General features: G+C 38.0%; 1 protein-coding gene across 2 annotated transcripts in view; it reads right to left on the bottom strand.

Annotated features, from left to right (window-relative positions):
- The window catches only part of EYA3 (EYA transcriptional coactivator and phosphatase 3), a 107799-nt gene that overhangs the window by 14284 nt on the left and 65690 nt on the right, over positions 1-27825 (bottom strand). The window contains exons 7-14 of one of the 2 annotated variants that reach the window (XM_080801117.1): positions 24356-24493; positions 18357-18442; positions 15098-15281; positions 12995-13134; positions 7993-8076; positions 6432-6521; positions 4110-4168; positions 1378-1538 (exon numbers count right to left, since the gene is read on the bottom strand). In XM_080801117.1, coding sequence (XP_080657243.1) covers positions 1378-1538; positions 4110-4168; positions 6432-6521; positions 7993-8076; positions 12995-13134; positions 15098-15281; positions 18357-18442; positions 24356-24493 — 942 coding nt within the window. The remainder of the gene's footprint in view (positions 1-1377; positions 1539-4109; positions 4169-6431; positions 6522-7992; positions 8077-12994; positions 13135-15097; positions 15282-18356; positions 18443-24355; positions 24494-27825) is intronic. The other variant, XM_080801118.1, reaches the window with a different exon arrangement.

Here is a 27825-nt window from a genome sequence, read left to right as displayed (position 1 = left end):
AAAAAGCAAATTAAATTCCCAAAGTCCCGATGCCTGTGCTTCTTATCTGGTACTGGGGGCTCTAACAGCAATGAACCAAATTACCTTTGAAGCCCTATTTTCACTTTCTGCAGCACAATGTGAGGCAGCACAGTGCAGCAGCAGGATCTGGGGTAATATACCTCTAGATAGTCTATCGAATCCCTGAAACTTCATGTTTTGAGGGCGATGGTTCACAGCTTAAAATTTTTTTCTCATGAAGGTACATCACTAAAAAAGGAACTGCATCGGGGAGCTTGGGTGCCTGTCAGTAAGCACTCAACTCTTGACCTCCGGCTCATGAGTTCAAGCCTCCTATTGGGCACAGAGCTTACTTTTAAAAAATAAACAAACAAACAAAAAAACGAAACAAAAAACCAAATATCTTTCATATTTAGAAAAGGGGGGGGCTGCATGAACGTAAAGTGCACTAGACCAAGATTTAGGGGATTGGGTTCCAGCTGTGACCGTGGGTAAGCTGTCCCGAGCACCCTCATGATAAATGTGCTTTCTCGAATTCAAAATGAGGGATTCTGATTATATATATTTTTTTAAATAATGAATTTGCTTTTTTCTTTCTTTCTCTTTTTAAAAGATTTTATTTATTTATTTGATGCAGAGAGAGTTAGCAAGAGAGGCAATACAAGCAGGGGGAGTAGGAGAGGGAGAAGCAGGCTTCCTGCTGAGCAGGGAGCCTGATGTGGGGTTTGATCCCAGGACCCTGGGATCATGACCTGAGCTGAAGGCAGACGTTTAACTGACTGAGCCACCCATGCACCCCTCAGATTAGATTTCTAATGTCTCTTCTAATTTGGACAATCTATGGCTAATTTATTAATCTTAAATAACACAATTTCAGGCAAAGTGACACCTGATATTTGAGATATTTCTGGGCAGGATTTCCAAGGTCCAACACATGGCTACTGCCAACCTTTAATTCTGGACTGAGTTTTCCATCCTTTATGAATCTAGCCACTAGTTCTGCCTGACTTGTTTTGATAGTTACATAAATCAGTCAAAAAACATGGCAACCTATTAACTAGTATTGACAATAGCTGTGACTCCAGAATAACACATATGTAATCAGATATAATCTTTGAAACACACTTCTTTAAAAAGGTATTTATCTAAAAAGAATAAGAGAACTCTGCAAAGTTATGCTAAGAGAAGTCCATGAGAAATGCAGAGCTTCCTCCTCAAAGAGTTTCAGTCAAACCTCATTTTTTTAAATACAAAGTTAAAATGTGATTGTGGCCCCAATTCCTAAGCAGTTGCTAGGGAGTTCTGAGGAATCCCTGGAAAAGAACAGAGGAAATAAGAGGGAAACAGAATATCAGACTTGTTGTATGACACACTTACCACCCACGTTGCTTTTATGCTTATCGTAGATTTCTCTCACTTTTCGGTAGCGGAAAGCCAGTTTTCTCATCCAGTCCACACCTCCCTGGACACCCACAGAGGAACCATGGCTGCCACCGCCTCCTGATCCACTGAAACCATCTGTTGAGAAACTGTAGTTGCTGCAGAGAGAGAGAGAGGATGATGAAAATTAATATCTTAACTATACAGGGTTTTGGGCTGGATCCCACCTGGGATTCTCTGTCCTATGCCTGGCATCTGACATCAAGTCTAAAGGCTTATTTTTTTTTTTTTTTTTTTAAGATTTTACTTATTTGAGAGAGAGAGAGAGAGCACGAGAAGTGGAGGGTCCCAGGAAGCAGACTCCCCGCTGAGCAGGGAGACCAATGTGGGACTCAATCCTGGGACTCCAGGATCATGACCTGAGCCGAAGGCAGTCGCCCACCAACTGAGCCACCCAGGTGCCCCAAAGTCTAAAGGCTTTGAGAACCTTCCTCTTAATCTCTGTGTGTCAGAATCTATCTTCCATTAGTTGTCTACCTCACCCCTATTACTGCCATCAAAGAAAGGGGGGAGAGAGAGGGAAAGAGCGGTTAGGGCCCATTCAAGCACCAGTATCCCCTAGAGGTTGTCTTGGGAATAGAGCATCTTTTCATTAATGATAGAATATCTTCTTTTTTTTTTTTTTTTAATAAATTGTGTGTCTTTTTTTTGACACAGAGAGAGAGATCACAAGTAGGCAGAGAAGCAGGCAGAGAGAGAGAGAATGGGAAGCAGACTCCTTGCTGAGCAGAGAGCCCGATGCGGGGCTTTATCTGAGGACCCTGAGATCATGACCTGAGCCGAAGGCAGAGGCTTAACACATTGAGCCACGCAGGAGCCCCAATGATAGAATATCTTTAAAAAAACCCAAAAAACGAAAAACCCAAAACCCAGAATATAACATTTTTATGGACACAGACATAGACACACAGGCACATGCACACATACACACACACACACACGGCAACTACGTAATGTGGAGAAACGTGTGAAGAAATAATGGAAGGAAATAACCCCAAATATTAATAATTGCGAGGTGTAATGGAGATGTTCTTCAGACATACGTTAGCTGGTTTATTAATTTCATGGGTCAGAGTGGTGGCTTTAAAATGTCCACAAATTCTTTAATAACTCCTCTCTTCTAATTCCTCTCCCTATGGGTATGGACTGCATTTCAATGTAAACAGGATGTGGTAGAAGTGATGGTGTCAGACCGCAGAGACAGGCTTCTCTTGCTCTCTTGGAGCACTTGCTCTGAAAGAAGTCAGCTGTCATGAGAACACTTGAGCTGCCCCCTGGAGAGGCATGCATAGTGAGGAACTGAGGTGTCCCGTTATCAGCCACGTGTGAGAGGCTGCAAGCAGGTCCTCCAGCTCCCATCAAGCCTTCAGATGATTTAAGCTCCAGCCAGTATCTTGATTTTTAATCTCAGAGACCCTAATTCAAAACTATCTCGCTAAGTCACTTTCAAGTTCCTATCCTACAGAAATTACGATATGATAAATGTTTATTGCTTTAAGCTACTAAGTTTTGGGGTAATCTGTTACACAGCCATAGAAATAAGTAATACAGTTAAACAGGCTGGGAGAGGTGAACACTTCTTAAGTAAAGATTTTTTAAAAATGACTGACAGAATTAGAGACAACTTGGTTCAATCAAAAGTCAAAACTGAGTTCAGTTAAGTATGAGTTTCTACTTTTAAGAAAATAAAGCTGTCAAGACATTTAGGTAATTACTGGTTAGCCTCATGTATAAGAGGAAAAAAACACTGGGCTTCAGAGTGGATCATAAACTGCTTCAAGACCAGGCACTTTCCTAAAAGGTCCAGTAAAATCTCATTAGTACAGTGCACTCCGTGGCCATGCGAGCCACATGCATGACTGGACACTGCTCCTCATGTGGGACCTCGTAATCTTTCTCAGCCCTAAAGGATTAGATCCTTGCAGTTCTGCTCTATGTTTGAGAATTCATGGAGGAAACAATTTTAGGGTAGACACAGGGAAGAACCTATGAAAGGGACAAACATGAAAACAAATGAACATGAAAAAAATGTGACAGTATTTTTTTTCTGTAAGTCTTTAAATAGAAGCCAGATACATTTTTGGATTATTTTAGTAAGACTACTGGGTGAAAAGATGGTAGTCAAGAGAGAAATGAGGACACAAAACAAGCATTTTGCCATCGAGATCCCCTTGGTATAGTGTTCACTGACAAAATGGTTAAGGTTGTCTCTGATAGGGTTATTCCTGACACCAAGAGACCCCACAGTTAGTTTCCCTGGTAAAATGTCCCATGCTTATTTGTATCTAAAACTAACCAGTCTGGAAGAACACTCCTCCTGACTGAAAATCTGAGCAAAGAGAAACAAGTGTATCCTTTACTTTGAAGCCTTTTTTCCTCATCCCATCATTGCTACCCATTCTTCAAGGCCATACTCAAATTCTACTGCACTGAGAAGGTCCCTTCAATGCTGGCAACCATAGCCACCAGAACTACTTTCTTTTCTGTGCTCCATTACATTCTCTACAGGCACCTCTGCACATGGCAGTCCATCGTTACCTCTCGGTCTCCGCTAAGACTGTGAGATCTTTTAGGGCCATGTCTTACTCGTCTTTGCTTTCCTCTGAACTTAGACAGTGTCTCGTGCCTAACAGGTATACTGATGTTTAAGACATCACTGCTTCTATCACCTCAAGTCCTGGCCATTGTCATCAGAAGCCACATCTTCCACGTGCACCTGGTCACACTCCTGTTGAAAGACAAAACCAAAAACTATTTTAGTCCAGGGAGTGGAAGTGCCACCACCACCATGACATATTGTAAAAAGACCACAAACAATGGCAGATGATGAAATACCTTACAGTCTCTCTTGCGTGTGGAGGACCACTCGCACCCCCCTGCTGTCCAACCTCTTTTAAGGCCTAAGTCAGGTCCCCTGGTCTTCATGAAATCTTCCTCACCTAGCCCAACTCTCAAGTATGCTCTTCTCTCAGTAGTCATGGGTATAACACAACAGCTCATAGGTATAAACACAAGCTCTTTCCACTGTCAGGGATGTCAATGTCCTACGCCAGACTGTGAAGTTCTGTTATACACTGTGGCCTTCCTGTGGCACAATCTGTATCCTACAGCTTCTCTGTACCCCTCCAGTCTAGTCCTTGTGTAGCATGTGCTTGCTCTTAATGCAGCATGTATCCAATACGTTTTTGCAGATGAAACAGATGCTGGTGGAGTATGGCATCAAAACGGAGAATGACTGTAACAGAAATCTGTAAATCCAAACTTAGGAATTAGAAGTGGTCACCTAAGTTAATCTCCTCATGTTCCAAAAGTGAGGTGAAACGAATGACCCGCATTCGTATAACTAGTGAGTGATAAAAAGGAACTAAAGAGCCTGGGCCTTCTAATCTGAATCCGAGGTTCTTTCCACCAAGCCTGTGCTACTATGGACATAAAATGCCACCCACTGCCTAATGCTGAGAGATTCACTCCTCTGATACCACCTAAGGCGATATTGTGATGTCCACCTGTATCAGAATCCCCTGGGGAAGTTTTTAAAAAATGCATATTCTTGGGTCCACCCCAGACCTACTTCAATCAGAATTTCTGGGTGTGAAGTCCTAGAATCTTCATTTTTAACAAGCTCCCCAGGTGATTCTTATGCCCCCTAGAGTTGAGAACCACTGACCTGGGGGGCAGGAACACATTCAGGTCAAATTCTTCACAGAACTTTCAGTCCTGAGTGAGGTCTATGTCTAGAAAATCATTACAAATACAATTTGGCAATAATTATTGGCACAAAGTAGGTTTTCAATAAATGTTTGCTGAGTAAAAACTGTGATGTCCTAACATATCAACATGTGAAGTTGAGGAAGATTAAAGCATCATGGAGGTTAGACAAAGGTACTGGAGTTTAGAGCCCTAGTAATTCAATTTGTTGGAGAACTGTTCATTGAGTAAAACTAGACTATAAAAAGAAACAGGATTATTTTGTGTTTATAAAATGTTATCTTATTTTTAATTAATTAATTATATTTATTTTAAGTAATCTTTACACCCCATGTGGAGCTGGAACTCACAACCCTGAGATCAAGAGTCGCATTGCTCTTCCAACAGAGCCAGCCAGGCACCCCACTATTTTGTTTTTTAACTTACAATTTTCACCGTTTTTAAAAAACTAGGTTACGTAAGTAATACACAGTCTGAAACTCAGAAGGGCATGAAGTGAAAAGTCCGCTCCTTCCCACCTCTGTGTCCCAGCAACATACCCCTTCCCCAGATAGAACAACTGTTACTAGTTTCTTGTGTAGGATAACTGCTTAACTGAGGCCCCGAATGGGGAGGTAACTTTCCTAACCTGGAACTCACACTCTGGTCTTTTGACTTCCCAGTCTTGTGCTCTTGCCACTACACCACGGTCACCTCAAAGGTGAACTCAAATGTCAAAGCCAAAAAACTTCACCAAGAAATTCTCCGTGTCCCTGGTTTTCCTTGCATCTAACTATAAAATGATTCTGGACATCAAGGTTAACCTATACATGGATAATAAGCGTATATAAAGTATAATGAGTTAGAATAGCCATTTATAGATCTGACAAATCAAGAGATTATATTTTAAGAAGGTAAAGTTGAAAGATAGTCAAGATATAATTAAGAGTACAGAGTCAAACCCACCTTATTATCTGTTATTTAAGACAGATGAATAAATAGGAATGTTGGTTTATATTTCACTGTTTTGTGTGAAGGGCTGGCATTTCCTCTAGAGTTAGATCACTTCCAAAGAGACTAACAAAAATCAAATTTCTGAGCCAATAAAATTGAGGGCCAGTACCAAGACTGATGACCAAGCTAAGGTACTATTCTTCTAAGACTATATAAGCCTAAGTGGCCAGCTGGCTTCTCCACAACCACCCCTTCTCACCACATTTCCTCTCAATACATAAGCAGAGGCTAGAGAGTTATTGAACAAACAAAATGTTTCACTGAAGCACAGAACACTTTAAAATGCTTACCTCTAAGTCATTGAAAAATAGATGTGTATCAGCCACTTCAAAAATCATCTCTTCCATTGTTAAACCTGAGCCAATCACTACTGTTGGATCCTAGAAGACAGAAAGAGAAAAATTTGTTTAATTTGGTACCAACAGCACTGGTTCTAATCTTCAGGTATTTCGGAGTTATTCTGGGTCAAGGCCACAACAACACAGGCCTGCAAAAGTGCTTCTAACTATTACTCATGCAATTTCATTCACAGTGAGAGGAATCTGGGATTATACAAAGTTAATTTCTGAAGTCAGTTTTTCAAAAACTAAACCCACTTAAAAAAAACCATTTTGAGCGGAAATTCCGTTTTGTGAGAAATGCTAACTATTGCTAAAATATTACTACTGTATTACCCATTATCTCCCTTGAGCCTCCCCAACACACACACACACACACACACACACACACACACACACGAGTGTAAATACTGGAAGTCAGTTATCTGACAATCTCAACAGTCAGGAAATAAGTGAAGAAGGCTGAAAAGTCAAAATATTTGTAGGAAAACCAATGCATTTAGCTTTAAAGAGAACCATCAGGTCTTTACTTCACAAAATGTTCACAAACATTTTGTTTGTTCAATAACTATCTAGCCTTCTGTATGCTCTTATTTTATATACTTTTATAATCAGCTTATACAGTGTATGAGCTAATGTCAGCTTACCCGCCTGGATACTAAAAGCCTGTGGAAAGTACTTCTAATAGAAACATTAATGATAATAAGAAATAAATGGGAATAGTAAGAAAGCAAAGGAGGCAGATATTTTTATAAATTTTACTCATAGAAACCAAAAAATAGAAGCCTGGAGATAATTTAGTGTAGAAATATATAGCTTATCCCTCTATTAAAGCTGATGTTTAGGGGTACCTGGATGGTGCAGTTGGTTAAATGCCCAACTCTTGGTGTGAAGTCTGCTTGGATTTTCCTCTTTCTTTCTTCCCTCCCCCACCCCGTGTGTGTGTGCTCTTTCTCACTCTCTCTCTCAAATAAATAAATCAATCTAAAACAAACAAACAACTTCCCCCTCTAAAATCTCTGTTTATATTGATGACTAAATAAGTTAAATTCTGCTTTGTATATATAGTTTAAGGACATATGTAATCTATGTAAGAAAAATATTTTATACTTTATATATATTTTAAATTTACATATATGGCATATACTCAGCTAAATAAAATGCTCAGTTTGGGCTGTTAAAAGTGACTTAAGGTTAACAAATATGTCTTTGGAATAAATAATCCTAAGACTCCATTCTGTTTTGAGCTTCATTTCCATATTTAGTCTTTATAAAATAGTAGTCTTAAACAACTTAAGCTTACATAGCACTGGTCCTAGGTCTAGTCTCTAGCTTTATCAATACTGCCTGACCATGTAGCCTGCCTGGTACAAGCCATCAGGTGTAGTTTTACATGGAAAGTGAAAGAAAGGCCAACAGGGTAAGATAGAGGTAGCAGAAAAAGTGATTCTGGTTACCTGCCCATATAGTCAGGAGGAGGACACTACAACAAAGGAAGAAAGACTCAAATTACCTTTCCATACTTCTGGGCATAGGATCCAGTAAGAAGTGAGTGAAAGATGATGATGGTTTCATCCAAGTCCCATAGAAATACCCGCTGAGGAATGAAAACAAAAATAGTGAGTGAGCATCTTTTCTTAATACAATGGAATGGAACAACAAATATGTAACAGAAAGAAAACTAAAAAATTCAGAAATATGTGAAAATTAACACAACTTAACAACTAATAGATCAAAGAAAAAAAATCCCAAGTGAAATTAGGAATACCTTGAGATGAATGAAAGCTAAAACAAAACATACCAAAATTTATAGGCTGCAGTGAAAGCAGTACAAAGAGGAGAATTTATAGCTGTAAAATGCAGAAGTAAGATGACTGTCCAATTTAAGGAACTGGAACGAGCCAGCAGAAGGAAAGACTAAAGGTTAGAATGGAGATAAATAAATCAGAGAGTAGAAAAATAACAGAGGGAAAAAAAAAATCAATGAAACCAAAAGTTGGTTCTTTGAAAAGATCTACAAAACTGACAACTTTTAGCTAGGTTAAGAAAAAAAAAGAAGCCTCAAATTAGTAAAATCAGAAACGGAATTGGGGATGTTATTATCGATTTGACAGAAATAAAAAGAATCATAAGAGAGTATTATGAACAGTTGTATACTAACAAATACCCTAGATGGACATGGACAACTTCTTAGAAATATACAAAATGACAAAATGGACTCAGGAAGAAACGGAAATCTGAATAGACCTTTAACAGAGGTTGAACTCAGTAATCAAAAAGATACCAAGAAAGAAAAGCCCAGGACCAGATGGTTTCACTGTTAAATTCTACCAAACATTTAAAGAAATAACACCAATCCTTCTTTAACTCTTCCAAAACGTTGAAGAAGGAATACTTCCTAAGTCATTCTATGAAGCCAGCATTACCCTGGTACTAAAGTCAGATAATAGAGACACTACAAGAAAACTGCAGAACAATATCTCTTATGAACACCAAAGCAAAAAATTCTCCACAAAAATACTAGCAAACAAAATTCTAGCAGCATATTAAAAGGACTGTATGTCATGGCCCTGTGGGATTTGTTTAGAATGCAAGGATGGATCAACACACAAAAATTAATCAGTGTAATATGCTACCTTAAGAAAACAGAGGGGTAAAAACCCAATCGTCATTTCAATTGATGCAGGAGGAGCATCTGACAAAATTCAATACAATTTCATAATGAAAACACTCAATAATCTAGGAGTAGAAGTGAATTTCCTCACATGATAAAGACTGTATATGAAAAGCCCAGAATTAATATCTTACTCAAAGGTGCAATACTGGAAGCTTTATTCCTGAGATCAGGAATAGGACAAGTATGCCTGTTTTCATCACTTCTATTCAACCTAAGTACCAGAAATTCTAGCCAGAATAATTTGGCAAGAATTGGGGAGAGAAAAAGGTACCCAAGTTGTAAAGGAAAAAATAAAATTATCTCTGCTCATAAACGACATATCTCTTATAGAGAAAACCCTAAAGAATCCATAAAAAATTGTTAGAGCTAATAAATGAATTCAGCAATGAGCGTATTTCTATATACTTGCAACAACTAATCCTCAAAAAATTAAAAAAACAATTCCATTTACAATAGCATCAAAACTAATAAAATACTTAAGCATAAATTTAACTGAGGGGTGCCTGGGTGGTTCAGTCAGTTAAGCAACCGACTCTTGATTTTGGCTAAGGTCATGATCTCAGGGTCATGAGCTCAAGCCCCAACATCTAAATAAATGGAAAGACATCCAATGTTCATGGATGAATGATTTAACAATGTTAAAGTGACAATACTACCCAAATGATTCACAAATTCAGTGTAATCCTTATCAAATCTCAACAGTGCTTTTTATTTTTTATTTTTTAAAGAATTTATTTATTTGATGGACAGAGATCACAAGTAGGCAGAGAGGCAGGCAGAGAGAGAGAGGAGGAAGCAGGCTCCCTGCCGAGCAGAGAGCCCGATGCGAGACTCGATCCAGGATCCTGAGATCACGACCCGAGATGAAGGCAGAGGCTTAACCAACTGAGCCACCCAGGCACCCTCAATAGTGCTTTTTAAAGAAACAGAAAAACTCATCCTAAAATTCATATGGAATCTCATATTCCATAGCCCGGATGGTGAAAATAATCTTGAAAAAGAATGAAGTTAGAAGACTCACACTTCCTGATTTCAAAACTTACTAAAGGCTACAGTAATCAATACAGTGTGGTACTTGCAAAAGGAAACACACATAAACCAATGAAACTGACAAGATGACTCCTCAGAAATAAACCCTTATATATATGGTCAATTCTTTTTTTTAAAAGATTTTTATCCATTTATTTGACAGACAGAGATCACAAGTAGGCAGAGAGGCAGGCTCCTTGCCAAGCAGAGAGACTGATGTGGGGCTTGATCCCAGGTATGGTCAATTTAAAAAAAAAAAAAGATTTATTTATTTGAGAGAGAGCAGAGCAAGAGACAGAACACGACTACAGGGTGGCGGGGTGGGGGGGCGCAGGGAGGGACAGAGGGAGAGGGAGAAGCAGACTCCCCGCTGAGCAGGGAGCCTGATGTGATTAGGGGCCCAATCCTAGGACCCTGGGATCATGACCTGAGCCAAAGGCAGACACTTAACTGACTGAGCCACCCAGGTGCCCCCATATATGGTCAATTTTTGACAAGGATGCTAAGACCATTCAATGGGGAAAGGAAAATATTTCCAATGAAAGGTGCTGGGAAAATTGGATATCCATGTGCAAAAGAATGAAATTAGACCCTTACTTTATACCATATACAAAAATTAACTCAATATGAAAAAAATTAATTCAATATGAATCAAAGACCTAAATTTATAAGCTACAATAAAATTCTTAAAAGAAAATGTAGGTAAATGCCTTTATAACCTTGTATTTTTAACACTAAAGCACAACAAATAAAAGAAAAACAGGACTTCAACAAAATGTGAAACTTGTGTGCATCAAAGAATACTATCAAAACAGTAAAAAGAACCCACAGAATGGGAGAAAATATTTGCACATCAGATATCTGATAAGTGATTAGTATCTAGAATATATAAAGAATTCCTAAAACTCAACAACAAAATACCAAACAACCCAATTAAAAACTGGTCATAGGATCTGACCAGCTATTTCTCCAAAGAAAATATGCAGATGGCCAATAAATACATGAATAGATGTTCAACACCATTATTGGCCATTAAGGAAATGGAAATCAAAACCATTTCACATCTATCAGGGTGGCTATTTTTTTTTAAGATTTTTATTTATTTATTTGACAGAGAGAGATCACAAATAGGCAGAGAGGCAAGCAGAGCGAGAGAAGGGGAAGCAGGCTCCCTGCTGAGCAGAGAGCTCATGGGGGGCTCGATCCCAAGACCCTGAGATCATGACCTGAGCCGAAGGCAGAGGCTTTAACCCACCCAGGCACCCCAGGATGGCTATTATTTTTTAAAAAGGGGGTGGGGAATAGCAAGTGTTGGTGAGGATGTGGAGAAATTAGAACCCTCATGCATTGCTGGTGGGAATGTAAAATGATGTAGCCACTATGGAAAACATTTTGTTGTTCCCTCAAAAAGTTGACCACAGAATCACCATATAATCTAGCAATTCTACTCTTTAGTTTATACCCAAAATAACTGAAAAGAGAGACTCAAAGAAATATCTGGATAACAATGTTCATAGCAGCATTATTCACAATAACTCAAAGGTGAAAAAAAACATTAGTGTCCATCAACAAATGAATGAGTAAACAGAACATGGTATATACATACAATGAAATATTATTCAGCCACAAAGGGAAATGAAGATCTTATACATGCTATAACATAGATGAGCCTTGAAAAGATGCTAAGTAAAAGAAGTCTCACACAAAACGGTAGATATTGTATCATTCCACTTATATGAGATACTCAGAATAGGTAAATTCCGAGAAACTGAAAGTAGAATAGAGGTTGCCAGGGGCTAGTGGGAGGGGAGAATGGGGAGTTATCGCTTAATAGGCAGCGTTTTTGTTTGGGATCATGAAAAAGTTCTGGAAATAGACAGTGGCAACAAACAAGATTGTAAATGTACTTAATGTCCCTGAACTGCACCCTTAAAAAATGGTTAAAATGGTAAATTTTATATTATGTATATTTTACCACTATTAAAATAACTTGGTTCTCAGTTTTCCCCAATAAATTTAAAAGGACTTAGATTTTCTTTTCTTTTTTTTTTGGTCAGGAACAAAAGGAAAGAGAGTCCCCAAACACAGCCTTAAATTACTCATGTCTTAATACCTAACGATGAACTCATTTTTAAATATAGCATCCCTCTGTCCATCAAATGCTCATATTATAGAAAAATCAAATACAAAAACAAAAGCATATAAAAACTCCACTATTAGCATTTTGTATGATTTTCTAATCTTTTTAATAATGAAGCCAAATGCAATGTCCTTAATAAATGCTTATAGTGCTTAACCACAAAATAAGTGAGTACTCATCTCATTAATAAGTTATGCGGTTTCACAGAAGCTTGGCCTAAAGCACTCTCATCTTCTCATTTTACTTTTAGATTTTTAAATGGAGAACACTATGACATTATCTGTGACACCCTGTGCTTTCTGAGTATGAGGGAACTATTCTTTATGTTCTGCTCTGAACACAGAGAACAAACTGTTCTGGCAAACTAAACAAACTAACAAACTAAATAAAAAGCTACCTAAATTCAAAAAAGTCTGCAATGCTTTGGTGAAAAGCATCTGAAAGTAATATGGCAAGTTATGGGCTCGGAGAAATGTGTTTTTACATTTCTCTCTTCACTAGGCCAGTTTCGTTTCTCTTGACCAAGAACTGCAGGTGGCGTCAGGGCGGGGGGGCGGGGGGCATTGAACACAGAACTACAGTATCTCCATGAGTTTCAGATAAGTATGTTCGATGAACTTAAAAAATGAGAAAAAAAAGTAGGTAACTCAAATGAGTTTCTTCCCATACTTCCAATTCACTGTCCTGGGAAGAGCTGGCATCAGCTTTCCTTTTGCCCCGGTTCTTGCCAGTCATGTTTTTTCTGGACTGGTCATCCGCATCTTTATTTGGTGTAGTTTGGGACAAAGATGGGCTTGAAGAAGGGTCTCCTGGAAAGAAAAGCGAGACATATATTGCCAGTAGTCACAGGCTATAAGAACCAGAGCTGGAAGAGGGTCAGTATGCTTTCTGTCCGTAAGAACCATATTACAGTGATAAAGGCTGGAAAATCAAACTTCGCCTGATCAGTTTAGGAATGCAGACCTAGGCACCAACATCGAGCATCAACAGCTCCTAATATCACAGAGAGAGTTATAATAGAATTTATATACCTGCCTCTCAATGCAAGAACACAGCCATAAAGTTGTTTCACACACACACAAAAAAACCCCCCAAAACCTAAACCTGTATCTGGCCAAGTTTCTACATCAGAGTTTCTCAACTTGGCACGATTGACATTTTGGGCCAGATAATTTTTTGTTGAGCCGATGTCCTATGTATTATAGGATGACTGGCTAAGCAGCACCCTTGGCCTTTATCCACTAGATCTCAGTAGCACTCCCCACCCACCGTGACAACCAAAAATGTTTCCATACACCGCCAAATGTCTTAGGCGAATGCGGGAGAGGGCAAAGCACAAAAATCACCTTAAGTTGAAAACCATGACTCTAGATCCATTTACCAATTTAAAATAAAATACAGAAACCAGCAGGACACGTTGATCTACCCAATACAGAGATAATCAGCAAAATTCAGACTGGGAAATGGCATGAGATAAACACTCCAGTTTCTTTACAAATATAGTACATCAGAGAATAAAAAACGAGGGGAATTTATAAGTTAAAAGAGAAAGTATATATCCACCAATCCCAGTGTATGACCCTTACTTTGATCCTAATTTAAATAAACTCTAAAATAAGGTAATTTTTAATAAATTAACGCTAATAAAAAAGGACAATAAAACTCTTCACATTTATGAGAAAAGTAGAAATAATACCTTTTAGTATTTTATGATAGTGTAAGGAATTACTGCTGAATTATTTCAGAGGGGATGGCATTGTGGTTATGCTAGCAAATATTTATCTTATAGACATACGATGCCTGGAATTCGGCGAGAAAATTGGACTAAGTACAGTTGAAATACGAGTTAATTGTTGAAGATGGATGATGGCTACATAATATGTTCATTATACTATTCTGACAACTTCTAGGTTTCAAATTCCCTATTATTAAGAAATTAAAATTGTTATGAAGAATACAGATATTTAGAGCTATTAATTCAAAACTAAGGCATCAACAAGTGTAACTATTTCAAAGTTATGTAAATTTGAAGCAGTATCCTTAGAAGATTAGTAAAGTGAAGGTGCACAAAAAACTGCTTTAGTTGAGATAGAGCACTGTTTTTAAAAATACATCGGTGCTAACAACAAACAGTCCTTCATCCAGTTACGTGATGTGACAGCCAACCACTAAATTTTCCTGAATTTAGAGGCAAAAAGGATATACATATGTTTACTTACTGAATGTGTATATAAAGCCTTTATGTCAGGGTTTTTTTTTTAAACCTGGACTTCATAATTCATCGACACATTTCAAACCTAAATGTACAGCTTTAAACTTGTAGGTTAATTATATATTTCCTTGAGAGGGGAAGGACCATAGCTTCCCTCATGATCTTGGAGATCCATGACACAGAAAAAGTTAAGGACTACTGCTCTGAGGCCTCAGCAGGCGTCTACAATATGTACCGACTAAAACTAGAGTCCTTCAGCTTTGACAAAACGTGCCAAGATTCTGAAGTTCCCTATGACAAACACAATAAAGCTGAAGGGCGGGGTGGCTGTCACAGTCTTCTCATTCTTGGTGCTTTTCTGTTCACAGTATCAGGTATTACATTCAGCCTGCCAATGACTCATCACATAGTTTGGTTCTAATATTTAAATATTCCTCACCTGAGAAGGAAAGCCAATAGCACAGTAATTGTGACTCAGACCAGAACAAAATGATCTTTACTATTCCATAATGTTGAATGAAGTGCCCTTAAGCCAAAGGCTTGAGAGGTATGGTGCTTACCAGACGAAAGTCTCTGTGCTGTCGGCGCAGGTACCATGACACTAGGCTTCTCCGTCTGGTATGTGGCTGCTGCTAATGTGCTACTCTCGGTATCACTGTTAGTCTGGCCTGCGACTCCAAAGCTGGAGCTGGGGTAGCAGGTCTGGTACTGACTCTGGCCAAGGATAGTATAGGTGGGATAGTCCTGTAGACCAAGGGGAATAAGGGAGGAAAACAAGACTTTTAGAAAGAGCAAAGCGCTGATTTCAACACAAGAGACTTTCTGTCCCTTTTTTATTTTTTAAAGATTTTATTTCTTTATTTGACAGAGAGAGACACAGCGAGAGCAAGAGAGTGAACACAGCAGGGGGAGTGGGAGAAGGAGAAGCAGGCTTCCCGCCGAGCAGGAAGCCTGATATGGGGCTCGATCCCAGAACCCTGGGATCATGAACTTAGCAAAAGGAAGATGCTTAAGGACCAAGCCACCTAGGCGCCCCACTTTCATGTCCCTCTTATTCATTTTTAGTTTCTTAAAACATTTATTTGACTTCTCATTTATCCATCTATAGCTTCCACCTAAACCAATGATTTTCAAAATGCATTCTGTGGCAACCTAAGAGTCAAGAGGAAAGACCTCAGAGGCTATCTTTGCTATGAGCAGGAGGCTGAGAGAGAAGGGTCCCATGCACTCTACACACAATGTCCCTTTTCTACTCTAACGGCTTTCTTTTTTTTTTTTTTCCCCCATTTTAGGTACTGAATTTCTGTGTAAATTTCTGCACAGAATTTCTGATGATTCTATTCTTTAAGAAGTTTATAAGCAACTTCACTAGATACTAGTGCTTTCTAAGTACAGAGGAGCTTAGACAAAAAAGCACATATCCTACATTAAGGTTTCCTAGTTTAAAAACTGAGTATTAGGGCACCTGGGTGGCTCAGCCTGTTAAGCGTCTCTGACTCTTGGTCTTGGCTCAGATCTTGATCTCAGGGTCATGAGCTCAAGCCCCACTTTGGGCTCCATGCTGGGCATGGAGCCTACTTAAAAAAAAAAAAAAGAAAGAAAATTGGAGGGAACTCTTTAATGGTTTCATGGGCACATACATGTCAAAACTTATCAAACTACAATTTAAATGTATGTAGATTATTGTATATCAATTATGCCTTAATAAAGCTATACAAAAAATGTGTATGATGTATAGCTCAAATACGTACCTTAAAAAATTTCAGCTGATACTGATGTTGGTAAGAAGTAGGAAGAAGCTAATCAACCAGACCAATTATAAAGAGTACTGAGCATCTATCATAAACCAAATACAACTCAGTCAGGGTATGTGTCTGGGTATAAGCTGGAACATTAAAGAAAAGAGTAAGCTGTATTGGCTGAACTCAGGGGAGTTAAAAGTCTAGCAGGAGAAGACAACAATATTTCCAACAAATTGGCAGGAAATTATATGTCAAATGAGTGAAATACAGAGGAAGACAACTATCCCTGCAGAGGTTTCTGAGCTAAACAGACAGAGGAAATAAGAGCATGAATAGGCCCTGAAAAGGTTTTATTAAGGGACCAGAGATACTGAGTCTGGTTGAAACAAAGGATCTTGCAGGCTTGAATGAGTCATGCAAGCCTATGAATGTGACTTGGATTCTTTAAGGTCATGGTGTATAGTTTGTGTGGGGGGCAGGTAACAGGGACTATCAAAATCAAACCAACAAAAACACAGAAAGACTCTGGACAGATGATTAACAGGATAAAAGTGGACTTTTGAGAAAATTATTCAGGTAGTGTTTTAAAATCTTTTTTAAAAATTTTTTTAGTAATCTCTAACCCTAACATGGGGCTTGAACTCATGACCCCAAGACCAAGAGTCATATGCTCCACTGACTGAATCAGCCATGTGCCCTCAGATAGTGTTTTAGGAGATGGTTAGGTACAGAGGAAAACTGGAGATGAGATGAACAGTTAACTGAAGTAATTCAGGATTAAAGGGGAAGAACCAAAACATAGGAAATAATAGCAAAAATGGAAAAGAAAGAATTCTAGAAATGGCTACATTAGGAATGGGTGAGGGAAAAAAACTGAAAACAACTGGTTTGGTTGAGGCCTAGCTTTATTTAAAAATGGTCTCATTGACAACTGAAAAGTCATAGGGAAAAGCGGTTTTTACTTTTTTTTTTTAAAGATTTATTTATTTATTTATTTGTCAGAGAGAGAGAGGGAGAGTGAGCAAGCACAGGCAGAGAGGCAGAGGGAGAAGCAGGCTCCCCGCCAAGCAAGGAGCCCGATGTGGGACTCAATCCCAGGACGCCAGGATCATGACCTGAGCCGAAGGCAGCTGCTCAACCAACTGAGCCACACAGGCATCCCACGGTTTTTACTTTTGAAGGACAAGGAGATAAAAAAAGTTGGGATGAAAGCCTGGTTTTTGATATGATAAACTTAGGGAAATAGCAAGACATTAAAGAAAAACATGGCCATCAATCAGCAGGAAGCCTGTAGAAATCATGAAGTCAGGACTAGAATGTTCATTTTGGAGGTAGTAAATGGACACTGTGAATGTGGTTAAACATTTCTGGGGATGAAGTAATAAACATGTGGAAAACTACATACACTGTTCATGAGAGAAAACAGGATCAAAAAGAAAACTTAGGAAAGGGAAAGATAAATAACATGGAAGAGTGCCAGGTATATAGTAGAAACTCAGTAATTTGTGAACTGTAAGAATGAAGAAATGCAAAAACACTCAAACATAAAAGATGAACCAGAACAGTAATGTTAATTATAGCCAAAAAAGAAATTCACGGAGAAAAGTTTCATTGCTGCAGAGAAAACAACAAATAAAAACCTAACGGCAAAAACAAAAACCCTAAAACACTGACGCTATTACCAGTGATCTAAACATGAAGAATTAATAGAACAGTGATCAAGACCAGACCACAAAGAAGAAATGAGTGCCTAAATAAAAAAGTAGGAAGAACCAGGCTTTTTCTGAACTCTGGGCATACATAAGTGAACAAAATAGAAAAGTAAGTCGCTATCCTCACGGAGCTTACATTCTAGTAGGGACAAGGTAGGAGGTAGACACACAAAGTAGGTAAGGGATCAGATAGAGCTGTATCAGTCAGACAGCACAGTAATGAAAGAAACTGGAGGGCAGCCTGAGAAACCATCCAGGGTCCCAGTTCTGGTTGTTTCTTAGATTAGCAAATTGACCAGAGAGTGAAGAGAAGAAGATCAAGCTTGATGAACCATATCAAATAGGATGAACGCAGTAGACTGTACCTGGTTTGAGATGCTGGAAACTGCTGCTGCTGGAATATTGGCAATTGTAGATGAAGTGGATATCAGGCTGGCATTTGTGCTTGAAGCTATAGGATGGAGAGTGTGAAAAGATGTTAAAGATATCATGTAAAAGCCTAGAAGAAATGGAAAACATATTGTGTCTTATGTAAACAGATCTACAAGGAGATAAAGAACATTGCACATAGGAAACAAATACTGCTTTTGCTCTTTTGCATGCCATACCTTACTCTAATCTTGATTAGAAATAAAACAGTTCAAACATTTTTCTGTTTCAACTTGAGTCTTCAACTCTTCCTATTAAAGTCCTAGGAAGGACACATGTACAATGCACTGGCTCATACTAATGAAATCAATGGAATCAGGAGCTAAACAAATCTCCAGTCTACCTTCTGAGCCCTTGAAAGATGACTCACCTGCAGTGTGACCGACTGATAACCAGCAGAAACCACAAGAGCTCTGGTAAATCCGCATGTAAATCCTAGACTGTGATATTTGTTCTCACCTGACCCAAATTATGCCTCTCCTAATGCAACATAATTAACTTTGAGGAATAGAGCTGATACCCCAAACCTGCTTGGAGTTGCTTTTTTTGGCTCTACTCAAATCATGAATTATTAATGTGGATCAACAAACATGATGATCTGGCATTTAATGATTTTACCAATGAGCTTGGAAAAACCTGGAAAATATTAAATATTATTCTGGCCAGGTAACAATACACTCTGTAAGTTATTTAGGCTGCCTGTCTTGGGACAAGGAATTTGGGCTTTTTTCATATCCTTCTACCACAGAGCCCACCAGGGTTTTAGTCAAATCTTCAGTGACTACTAATTGTTCAAGTGACTTTTTTCAGGTGGACCAGTGTAGTAACTGAGACTACGAGGTACTGGTCTTGAACCGGTCCTCTCCCTCATTTATCACAATCACTCTTAGTACTGGTTCCCACGGCAGTCACACATGCCATAAGGATTCACCATCAGGTAGACCTGACTATCTGACTACCTATCCCATTAGCAACAAAGTCCTTTATAGGTCAAGTTAATAGGAAAACCTCCATTAAGAAGAGAACAGATGAACAAATGAAGCAGAAACGTGAGAGTACTCATCAAAATCAGGGAAATTTTTATTCCTTTCCCCAAGGGTACTCTGCTTAGAAGAAAGTCTAGAAGAGATTGGAAGAGAAACCCCAGCTTTCAGATGAAGAACTTGGGACAAAGAAGAGTTAAGATAATTTGTCTATTGTCATGGAACCAGTGGTAGTCATGATGGCGACTAGGATCTCCCAACTGGATGAGCCAGGGATCAGATTTCCTGATGATCCAGGGAGATTTTTTTCTACGATACTTCTTCTCCCAGGGGAACTACAGGACTCTTAAGAGTCGCCCTTCTTAAACATAACAACCGAATGAAACAGATTTTATAACCTCATAGATGGTATTTTCTTCCTACCAATACTCATTTTCTTCTTTACTATGGCTTAACCCATTTCCCCTCCCCAAGGGGAAGTACAAGGAATTACTGTACAATACACAGGCTTAGATGATTCTGTAAGTAGTTTTTAATCATTCTTGTGGGCAGAGATTTTGAGTGGCTTTCAGGTTTTATTACCAGTACATTATGCTAGATAGCCAAGTAATAAAACACACAGGACATAAGGTGATTTAAGGTGGGAAAGAAAATGAATAATTAACTTAATCTCTTAAGTTTATTTCTCCTAGCAAAGTCCATTTCTAGCTCAATTTTTCATTGGTCTTTATTCTTGCATATAATCCTCTTTTCCTCCTATTTACCTTTAATTTTGTTCTACCTTCTTACTAACTTATAAATGGTTAGCAGTACCATTAGTACCATTAGTCCCATTCATATCTTCGAATACATGGGAAAAGGCACTCTGACTGACAAAGTGGTTTTATAAATTTAACAATTTTCAGACCACTTACTGAATTGGGCTAAAGGTAAAAAGGCAGACTTTATAAAGAACTGGTCATATACTCTTATTATCTCCACTAGGAAGTTTAATGACTTGGTTAGCTAGTTGCTGATACTCAATTTTTAATACATACCTTCCTAAAGATCACAAACTACTTTTAGCAATAGTGACTTCTATTACAGAAAATGTTGGCCTGCTGACCTAGAAAGTTTATAGGGTTCAGTAACACTTCTTTCTCTAATTCAAACAAATCACTTCTCATATGTGCCATATTCATTCATTCAGCAAACCACGGTCTAGTATGTACCCAGAAACTGTTCCAGTCACTGAGGAATAGAGCAGTGAACAAGGAAAAGTCCCCTGCTCTCATGGAGATCAGACTGCATTGATGGAGTGAGATAACAATTAAATCCATAATTTTTTAGGCTCTTGTAACCATCACTGCACCCAAGCCAAACTCACCTAAAAGGGCACACACATCACTGTATATACACTCTACCCTACACATAACTATGACTAAAAGTACTAAATAGTACTTATCATTCTGCCCATATATATATACACATATATATGTCTCAACAAATAATATTTGATTGCAGATTTAAGAAACAAAAACAGCAGCAATAAAATTGCAACAAAACATACAAACTTAGAGGATCAAAGAAAACTCAAGTGGTCAATCCTACTGATACATTATCTGAAGACTATTTGTTCTCCAAACGCGAATGGCCCGCCCAACTGTTTTTGGGTAGTCTCCACTTCTGTTCTGACAACGGAGCCATGAAATATTAGAAAAACAAAGCTTCTGAGAACCATGCCCCACTAGAGGTCCAATTAATAAATACGAAAAGAGGAGACTCAGTAGTTTCCTCATAGGTGTGTTGTGAAAAACCATGCCCCAGTAGAGGTCCAAATAATACAGTCAATATACACAGACAGCTTTAATCAGAAGACAGTGGTTATAGCACTGTGAGAGGCACAGCCGAATTAAATGACACTGCCTCAAAGCCAGAAGGTTGACCTAAAGGTTAATGGTATATAAAAGTTGGCACAAGATTTACTTTCTACCCTGTCTTAACTTTATACATGTCTCCCTCTACCACCCTTGCCTATGTGGCTTTCAAGTTATAAGATGAGCTCTTTCTCACTTGAGCACCTTGGCAATGTTGCTTGCTCCACCTGGATTGTTCTCCCTGGCCTGTCTCTCTTGCCCTCCCAGCATGATGGCTCATGCTCAGCACGTCTACTTCCTCAGAGGCATGCTCTTTGACCCCTCTATTAAAACTAACTCCTTGGGGCACCTGAGTGGCTTAGTCAGTTAAGCATTTGACTCTTGACTCCGGCACAGGTCATGATCTCAGGGTCGTGAGATCAAACCCTGCATCAGGCTCCACACTCAGCATGGAGCCTGCTTAAGATCCTCTCTCTCCATCTCTCTCTCCCTCTTCCCCTCGCCCCCACTCCCCCACCCCTGCTTGCATGCTAATTAAAAAAATTAAATTTAAAAAAACCCAAACAACTAATTCCTTGTTTTCCCAATCACAGCAATCTGTTCTTTTTTCTTTCTTTCAGAGAACTTTTCAAAATCTATTTAATTATTTACTTGCTTGTTTTCTGTTTCTTCCATTTGTCTGTAAGCTCCAAGAAGGCAGAATCTTACTATCTTATTCTTATCTCCAATATCTAGCAAAACACCTGGCACAGAGTAGGTGATGCTCGATAAATACTTGTGGGATTCACATCTATCCTGTAGACAGCTATACTCCTGGATAACTTGTGGGACTCATGTATAGCATGTCAAGGTCATCAAAAACAAAAAAACCCCTGAAAAACTGCATAGTCAAGAGAAGCCTAAGTAGATATGACAATTAAATGAAATGTGGTATCCTGGATGGGATCCTGGAACAAAGAAAAGGACGTAAGGTAAAAACTAAGGAAGTATGAATAAACTATGGACTTAGGTAATAATAATGTACCAATATGGGTTCATTAATTATAATAAATGTTCCATTCTAACGTAAGATGTCAATAATAGGAGAAATTATAGACAAGATGTGGGGATCTGTAACTCTCTGTACTGTCTTCTCAATTTGTCTATAAATCTAAAACTAATCTAAAAACTAATGTCTATTAAAAAACAGAACAAAACAAAACTCCTGATCAATGAAAGACTATCAAAAAAGACTATCATGTGCTACCAACAAAATTAAGCACAAACACATTCATTAAAAGTCAAGATTACATTAAAATTAGTTTCAAATTTTCTGAAATTAATTTTACCACTTAAATATTAACCACTTAAACCATCTCAACTGAAGAAAATAACCAGAGACTGGGCCACATATTTATACTGTAGGAAAAGATTGATATAAAGCAGCCAGATCTACTCAACCAAAGGGCTTTCATAAGCATTGTATAAACTGAAGAAAGGGTTTTGATCAGAATTATCAAGCCAGAAGTATAATTTTTTTTAGGTTGAAATTATACATTTTGAAGAAATTGTAGTATGTTGACATATTACATTAGCTTCAGCTGTACAACATAGTGATTTGACAACTCTAGATAACTCTATATGTCAATTGTAGAATACTCTGGGGTACGATGAGGAGACACTGCTATTTTGACCATTTTTCAAAAACTGATAGAATTCTTCTTGTTTTTCTTCCATGGAGGGACTGGATAGTTATACAGGGGGAACAGAGCAGCCCTGGACAGCCATCCACTATCCATGCTAAGTAAAACTAAAGGTGGGAGAGAGGAGAGTGATACTGATAGCAGACAACCTAGGTAATTTGACTCTGCCAATACTCATATTTCATTTTAGCCAATTGTTTCAATTTGTATCCTATCAATTGTTTCTTTAGAATAAAGGCAAAAATTAATAACTTGATGGTTACCTTCGGCCTTAAATTCTACCCTCTGCCAAAGTTCTAACAAACAACGAAATGCGCCAAGAGGTTAACCAGAAAAGGGAGGAAAAATAAACTTACTTGTTTGTCAGTAAAGGTTCTCTCTTATGGGAGAGCTGATATTGACATCATGATTTCAATACCGAAAATCATAAATATTGCACTCATGCTCTGAGGTCAGACTGCCCAGCTTATATCCTGACTTAATTATTTACTAACTGGTAATGGATCAAGCAGAAGTAGTTCTTAATCATTTAAATGAAAACCATTAAAACTGAGTAGCAAAATATTTTATTTACTATAATCTATATCAAAACACTTTTTTATCACCAAAGTTCATATAAGAGCAGTTTTTGCTGTCCCATCCTCACTCCTCTAGCACCCATTTTATGAGGAATAATTTTAAAGCTGGGAGAAACCAGGAGAAAGGAGGCAGATGAGAAGCCAGGTACATGGACATTAATTTCCAATCTGGAGCAATGACAAATTGCCTGTGTTAGATTTGAAAGGGCTGGGAATTAATCCCATAGTGCCTTCTGAATTTCTCTCTTCATTCCTAATAGTCCTGTCATAATTCTAACCTTTTAGAAGAACAACTCAGGAAGGCAGAGATGTTCAGAGTTCAAGCTTTAAGGCTATGCTTTTTATCATGAAATAGAAATAAGACTAAACTTTTTGAGAAGGAAAAATGCTCTCACCAAGAAGCAGCAAATGGGGGCGGAGGTATGACAACACTGCAGCAAAAAAATGCAGCACACATCTCACTTCTGCCCTACCTGGACTTCACATAAAAGAAATCAGCAAAGTTCTGCCCCATGGGGAGTCTTCTGCTCATTTATAAGACAAAGTGCCACTGAGAACAGACTAAAACAAAATCAGACAGGTTTTCTGGACACCAACATGCAAAAGGAAAGGCTGAAGTTCTACGAATTACAATTCACATTTAAAGGCTAAACTACTTAGAAACCACAGTCCTGAATTCTGGGTGCCTAACACAAAAAGCATGCACAAGTGCAAATATCACCCCCTTTTGTTTTACAAGACAGTGCTCCTGTATTACCCAATTTGTTTGGAGATACAGATAGACTGAAAACAACAAAAACAACAATAATAAAACACACACAACCATGCCTATTTACCTTGAATGGGATAAGAATAATGTGCTGGGCTTGGCTGGCTTGTGGTTAACCCTGTAGTGCAGGTAAGAACACTGTGTTGACTTGGAGATGGAGTCTGAATTAAACCACTTTCAGGTTTCATACCTGGCCACAATGCACCTGAATCAGATAAATTGGACCAATTACAAACAATACACTGGGACTGAGGAGCATGGTTATGCTTTCAAATATCAGCCAGTAGGTTTAAAACCTAAATCTTAGAACAAAAGTAAATTTGCTTGTAAGAGAAAATTACTGATTGTCCCACTCCTAATATACCACAAGCAAATACAGTTTCAAAAACTGGGGAGTGGAGCCACAGAAACAAAAATCTTGTCAAAATCCCCAATAATGATATGTATATAAGTTCATTTCAATGGTTGAGGGAGACTGATCAGGGTTCAGGGAAAAAAAGCTACTGACACCCAATTGGAGTGTTTATTGTAGAGAGTGCCTGATGATCATGTACAGTGATAAATCATTTATCCATTGTCAAGGTGGGAGACATTCCACATAAGTTTAAAATTCACTTACCCATTAAACGAGCACCAAAACTTTCTAAAATGTATTGAGTACTTTTCTGCCTTCTTAAGCTGGTTATTTTATTACCTGTTTCTTCTAATTAGGAAAGACATACTTGCTTATTTTTATAAATTAAAAATATTACAGAAATACATAACTTAGAAAAAATAAAGTCATATATAATCCCAGCATCCAGACTTAAGCACTATCAACAGTTTGCAGAAGTCACTTAGATTTCTTCTACATATTTACTAATCTTTTTTCTTTTTAATAAAAATGGGATATTATATATACTGTTCATAATTTGCTTTTCCACATAATACCTGTGAAAGACATCTTTCCATGTCAGAACACATAAATTTCTCATACTGATAGATATCATAGCTGTTCACTTTTATTTTATTTTTATCACAATGCTCCTGAGTGACAATCTTTTTAAAATATATTTATATCCTTTCCTGCCTTCTCTGCAGGGAGGAAATAGTGAATGTACCTTTGGATTTTCTCAGAATTATTGTCACAAAGACTAATAGTGTGCTGTGCTATATATATATTACAGAGACACCCCCAGAGGTTACTGGGATATGTGAAGACATTTGCTTAGTACTAAGCGCAACTTAGTTATAGTTCTACATCATTTTGATTTTTTCTCTGTGACCTGTCACTTGACAATCTCTTGCTTCTCACTTTACCTCCTTGTTCATTTGCAGTAAACTAGGAAACCATAAACGAAGTTTTGTTTCTACACGACAGCCTAAGGATGCCCTTTATGGTGAACAGTTTTAGTGATAATTTTGGCTATGCAAAAAATCTATCTATAAAAAATCTTACTGGGTGCCTGCGTGGCTCAGTGGGTTAAGCATCTGCCTTTGGCTCAGGTCATGATCCCAGGGTTCTGAGATCGAGGCCCACATGTGCTCTTGGCTCAGCAGGGAATCTGCTTTTCCCTCCCTCTCTCTCAAATAAATAAATAAATACAATCTTTTAAAAAAAAAAAGATTTTACTGTCTGGTTGTTCACTGTGTTCTGAATAGCTACGGCTGGTGGGTCAGTGTAGTTGAAGCTAACAGGTCCAAGAAGGTTCATCAATCACATTCCAGGTAAGAAATCAATACCAAGGTCAGCCACAGCTCCAAATTCAGTATTAACTCATTTCATTTACTTCTAACCTGATACTGAATTTATAGAAATATAATGCACTGACAATAGGGCCCTCTGCTTCACCAGGGCACTGAGATATCTAGGTACAACTCAGATCTGTAAAATTTGTTGATTACTAAATGTAAGGGAGCTGCGAAAATCTCAATTTGACATGGGATGTGGCAACTGCCTTGTCCCAAACTCTTAAAACATAAAAAAAAGTCCCATTCTTTTCTTACCTATTAAACATATGAGATAACTTACTTGAGGAAAATGAAGAATACCATCATCTACAGCATGCATTTGGAGGGTTGGCCCCTGTTCTGTGCTTACTTTATTATCATTACCACAGCTGAAGTCCTAACTAAACCTAAATTTCAACACTAAAAATATTTGAAAATATTATTTTTTAACAGTTATGTGAAATTTGAATATCAGTGCCATGATTCTTTGTGGTTGAGTGTCATTTTAGCAAACTGCCATTTCAATGTCACAATAACTTTCAGATTTATTGTAATCGATGTGATTTTTTTTTTCTAAATAGGTTTTGAATCTGAGGTGTTGGATCTGTGAACACATTCAGACTACACTGTACTAAAATACAACCTTATTCATGAGAATAGTATTCCCTGAAAATGTTTTGCCAGTCTCATTATTTAGTTATGTATTTCAGTTTCAAAATGCAAAATGTCTATGAACTGGACCTTCTTATAAGGCCAAAAACCAGGGCAAAGTGTCCAAGGCAAGTAGGAAAATGACTATAGTAGTTTTGAATGTTTTGGCCAGAAACAAGAAGTTGGTATTTAAAAGTACAATTATTTTACGATGAAGATAAGAATAAAAGACCACATGAACACTGCCTCTAGCATCACGGTAGCCTTGCTCTGAAAGTATGTAAGAATCTTCCTTTAAAAGTGCCCTTCCCAGAATTCCAAGTCATAGGCAGCATGACCAAATGGTCTGACTATACAGCAATCCTGCCCATAGCGAAGATGAAACCAAACCCTGGTCTCCTGACTCCCAGTCCACTGCTCTATCCCTACAACTACCAAGCTTATCAGGGCCTTTTAAGCACCAAGGGCCTGATGTGGAACAACAGCTGGTCTAACAATGGCAAATGAAGCCAGTCTCTGAGCTCCATCCTCTTATTCCCCCACACTGGGGTCTTATCACAAACTCTACCCAAGTTTCTCAGCACAAATACTTCATCTTTGGTTAGTCACTAAGCAAACTAATCTGAGCACTTCCATTTATAGTAGTATATATCAGAGTACTGGATCTTTAGAGAAAAATTAATTTGGTTAGGAACTGAAGCACATGCCAATGCTCAGGAAAAAACACATGAAAAATATCTTGGTTTGTTGATTCGATAGCTCAATGAGCTATTACAAATACTAAATAATTAATATGAGATTTCCCTGATTATAAAGTGAGTAGATGTATATTATAGAAAATGAAGAAAACACAGAAAGTAAAAAAAAAAAAAAAAAAAAAAAAAAAAAAAGTGCATAGTCTCCTTGCACAGAAAAAAAATACAGGCAGTTCTTGCTTTTGTAGAGGACTGTGTTACCAGAAACCGGCACATAACGCAACTAAGTCCTTGCCTTGCATGGTTCCCTGATAACTGAGATCAAATCTATAATGCCTGTACAGCAACATGCGCATTTTTCTTCCAAATTATTCTTTATGCACATATTTTAAAAAAATTAACTTGGCATATAATAATGCTTTTAGTTTTACATATTGCTTTTAAATTAATAATAAACTTTTCTCAAGATGCTGAATATTCT

This window comes from Martes martes, assembly GCF_963455335.1.
Source record: "Martes martes genome assembly, chromosome: 4".
NCBI classification, from domain to species: domain Eukaryota; kingdom Metazoa; phylum Chordata; class Mammalia; order Carnivora; family Mustelidae; genus Martes; species Martes martes.
Note: the sequence above shows the minus strand (reverse complement) of the source record. Positions and strands in the feature narration are given on the sequence as shown.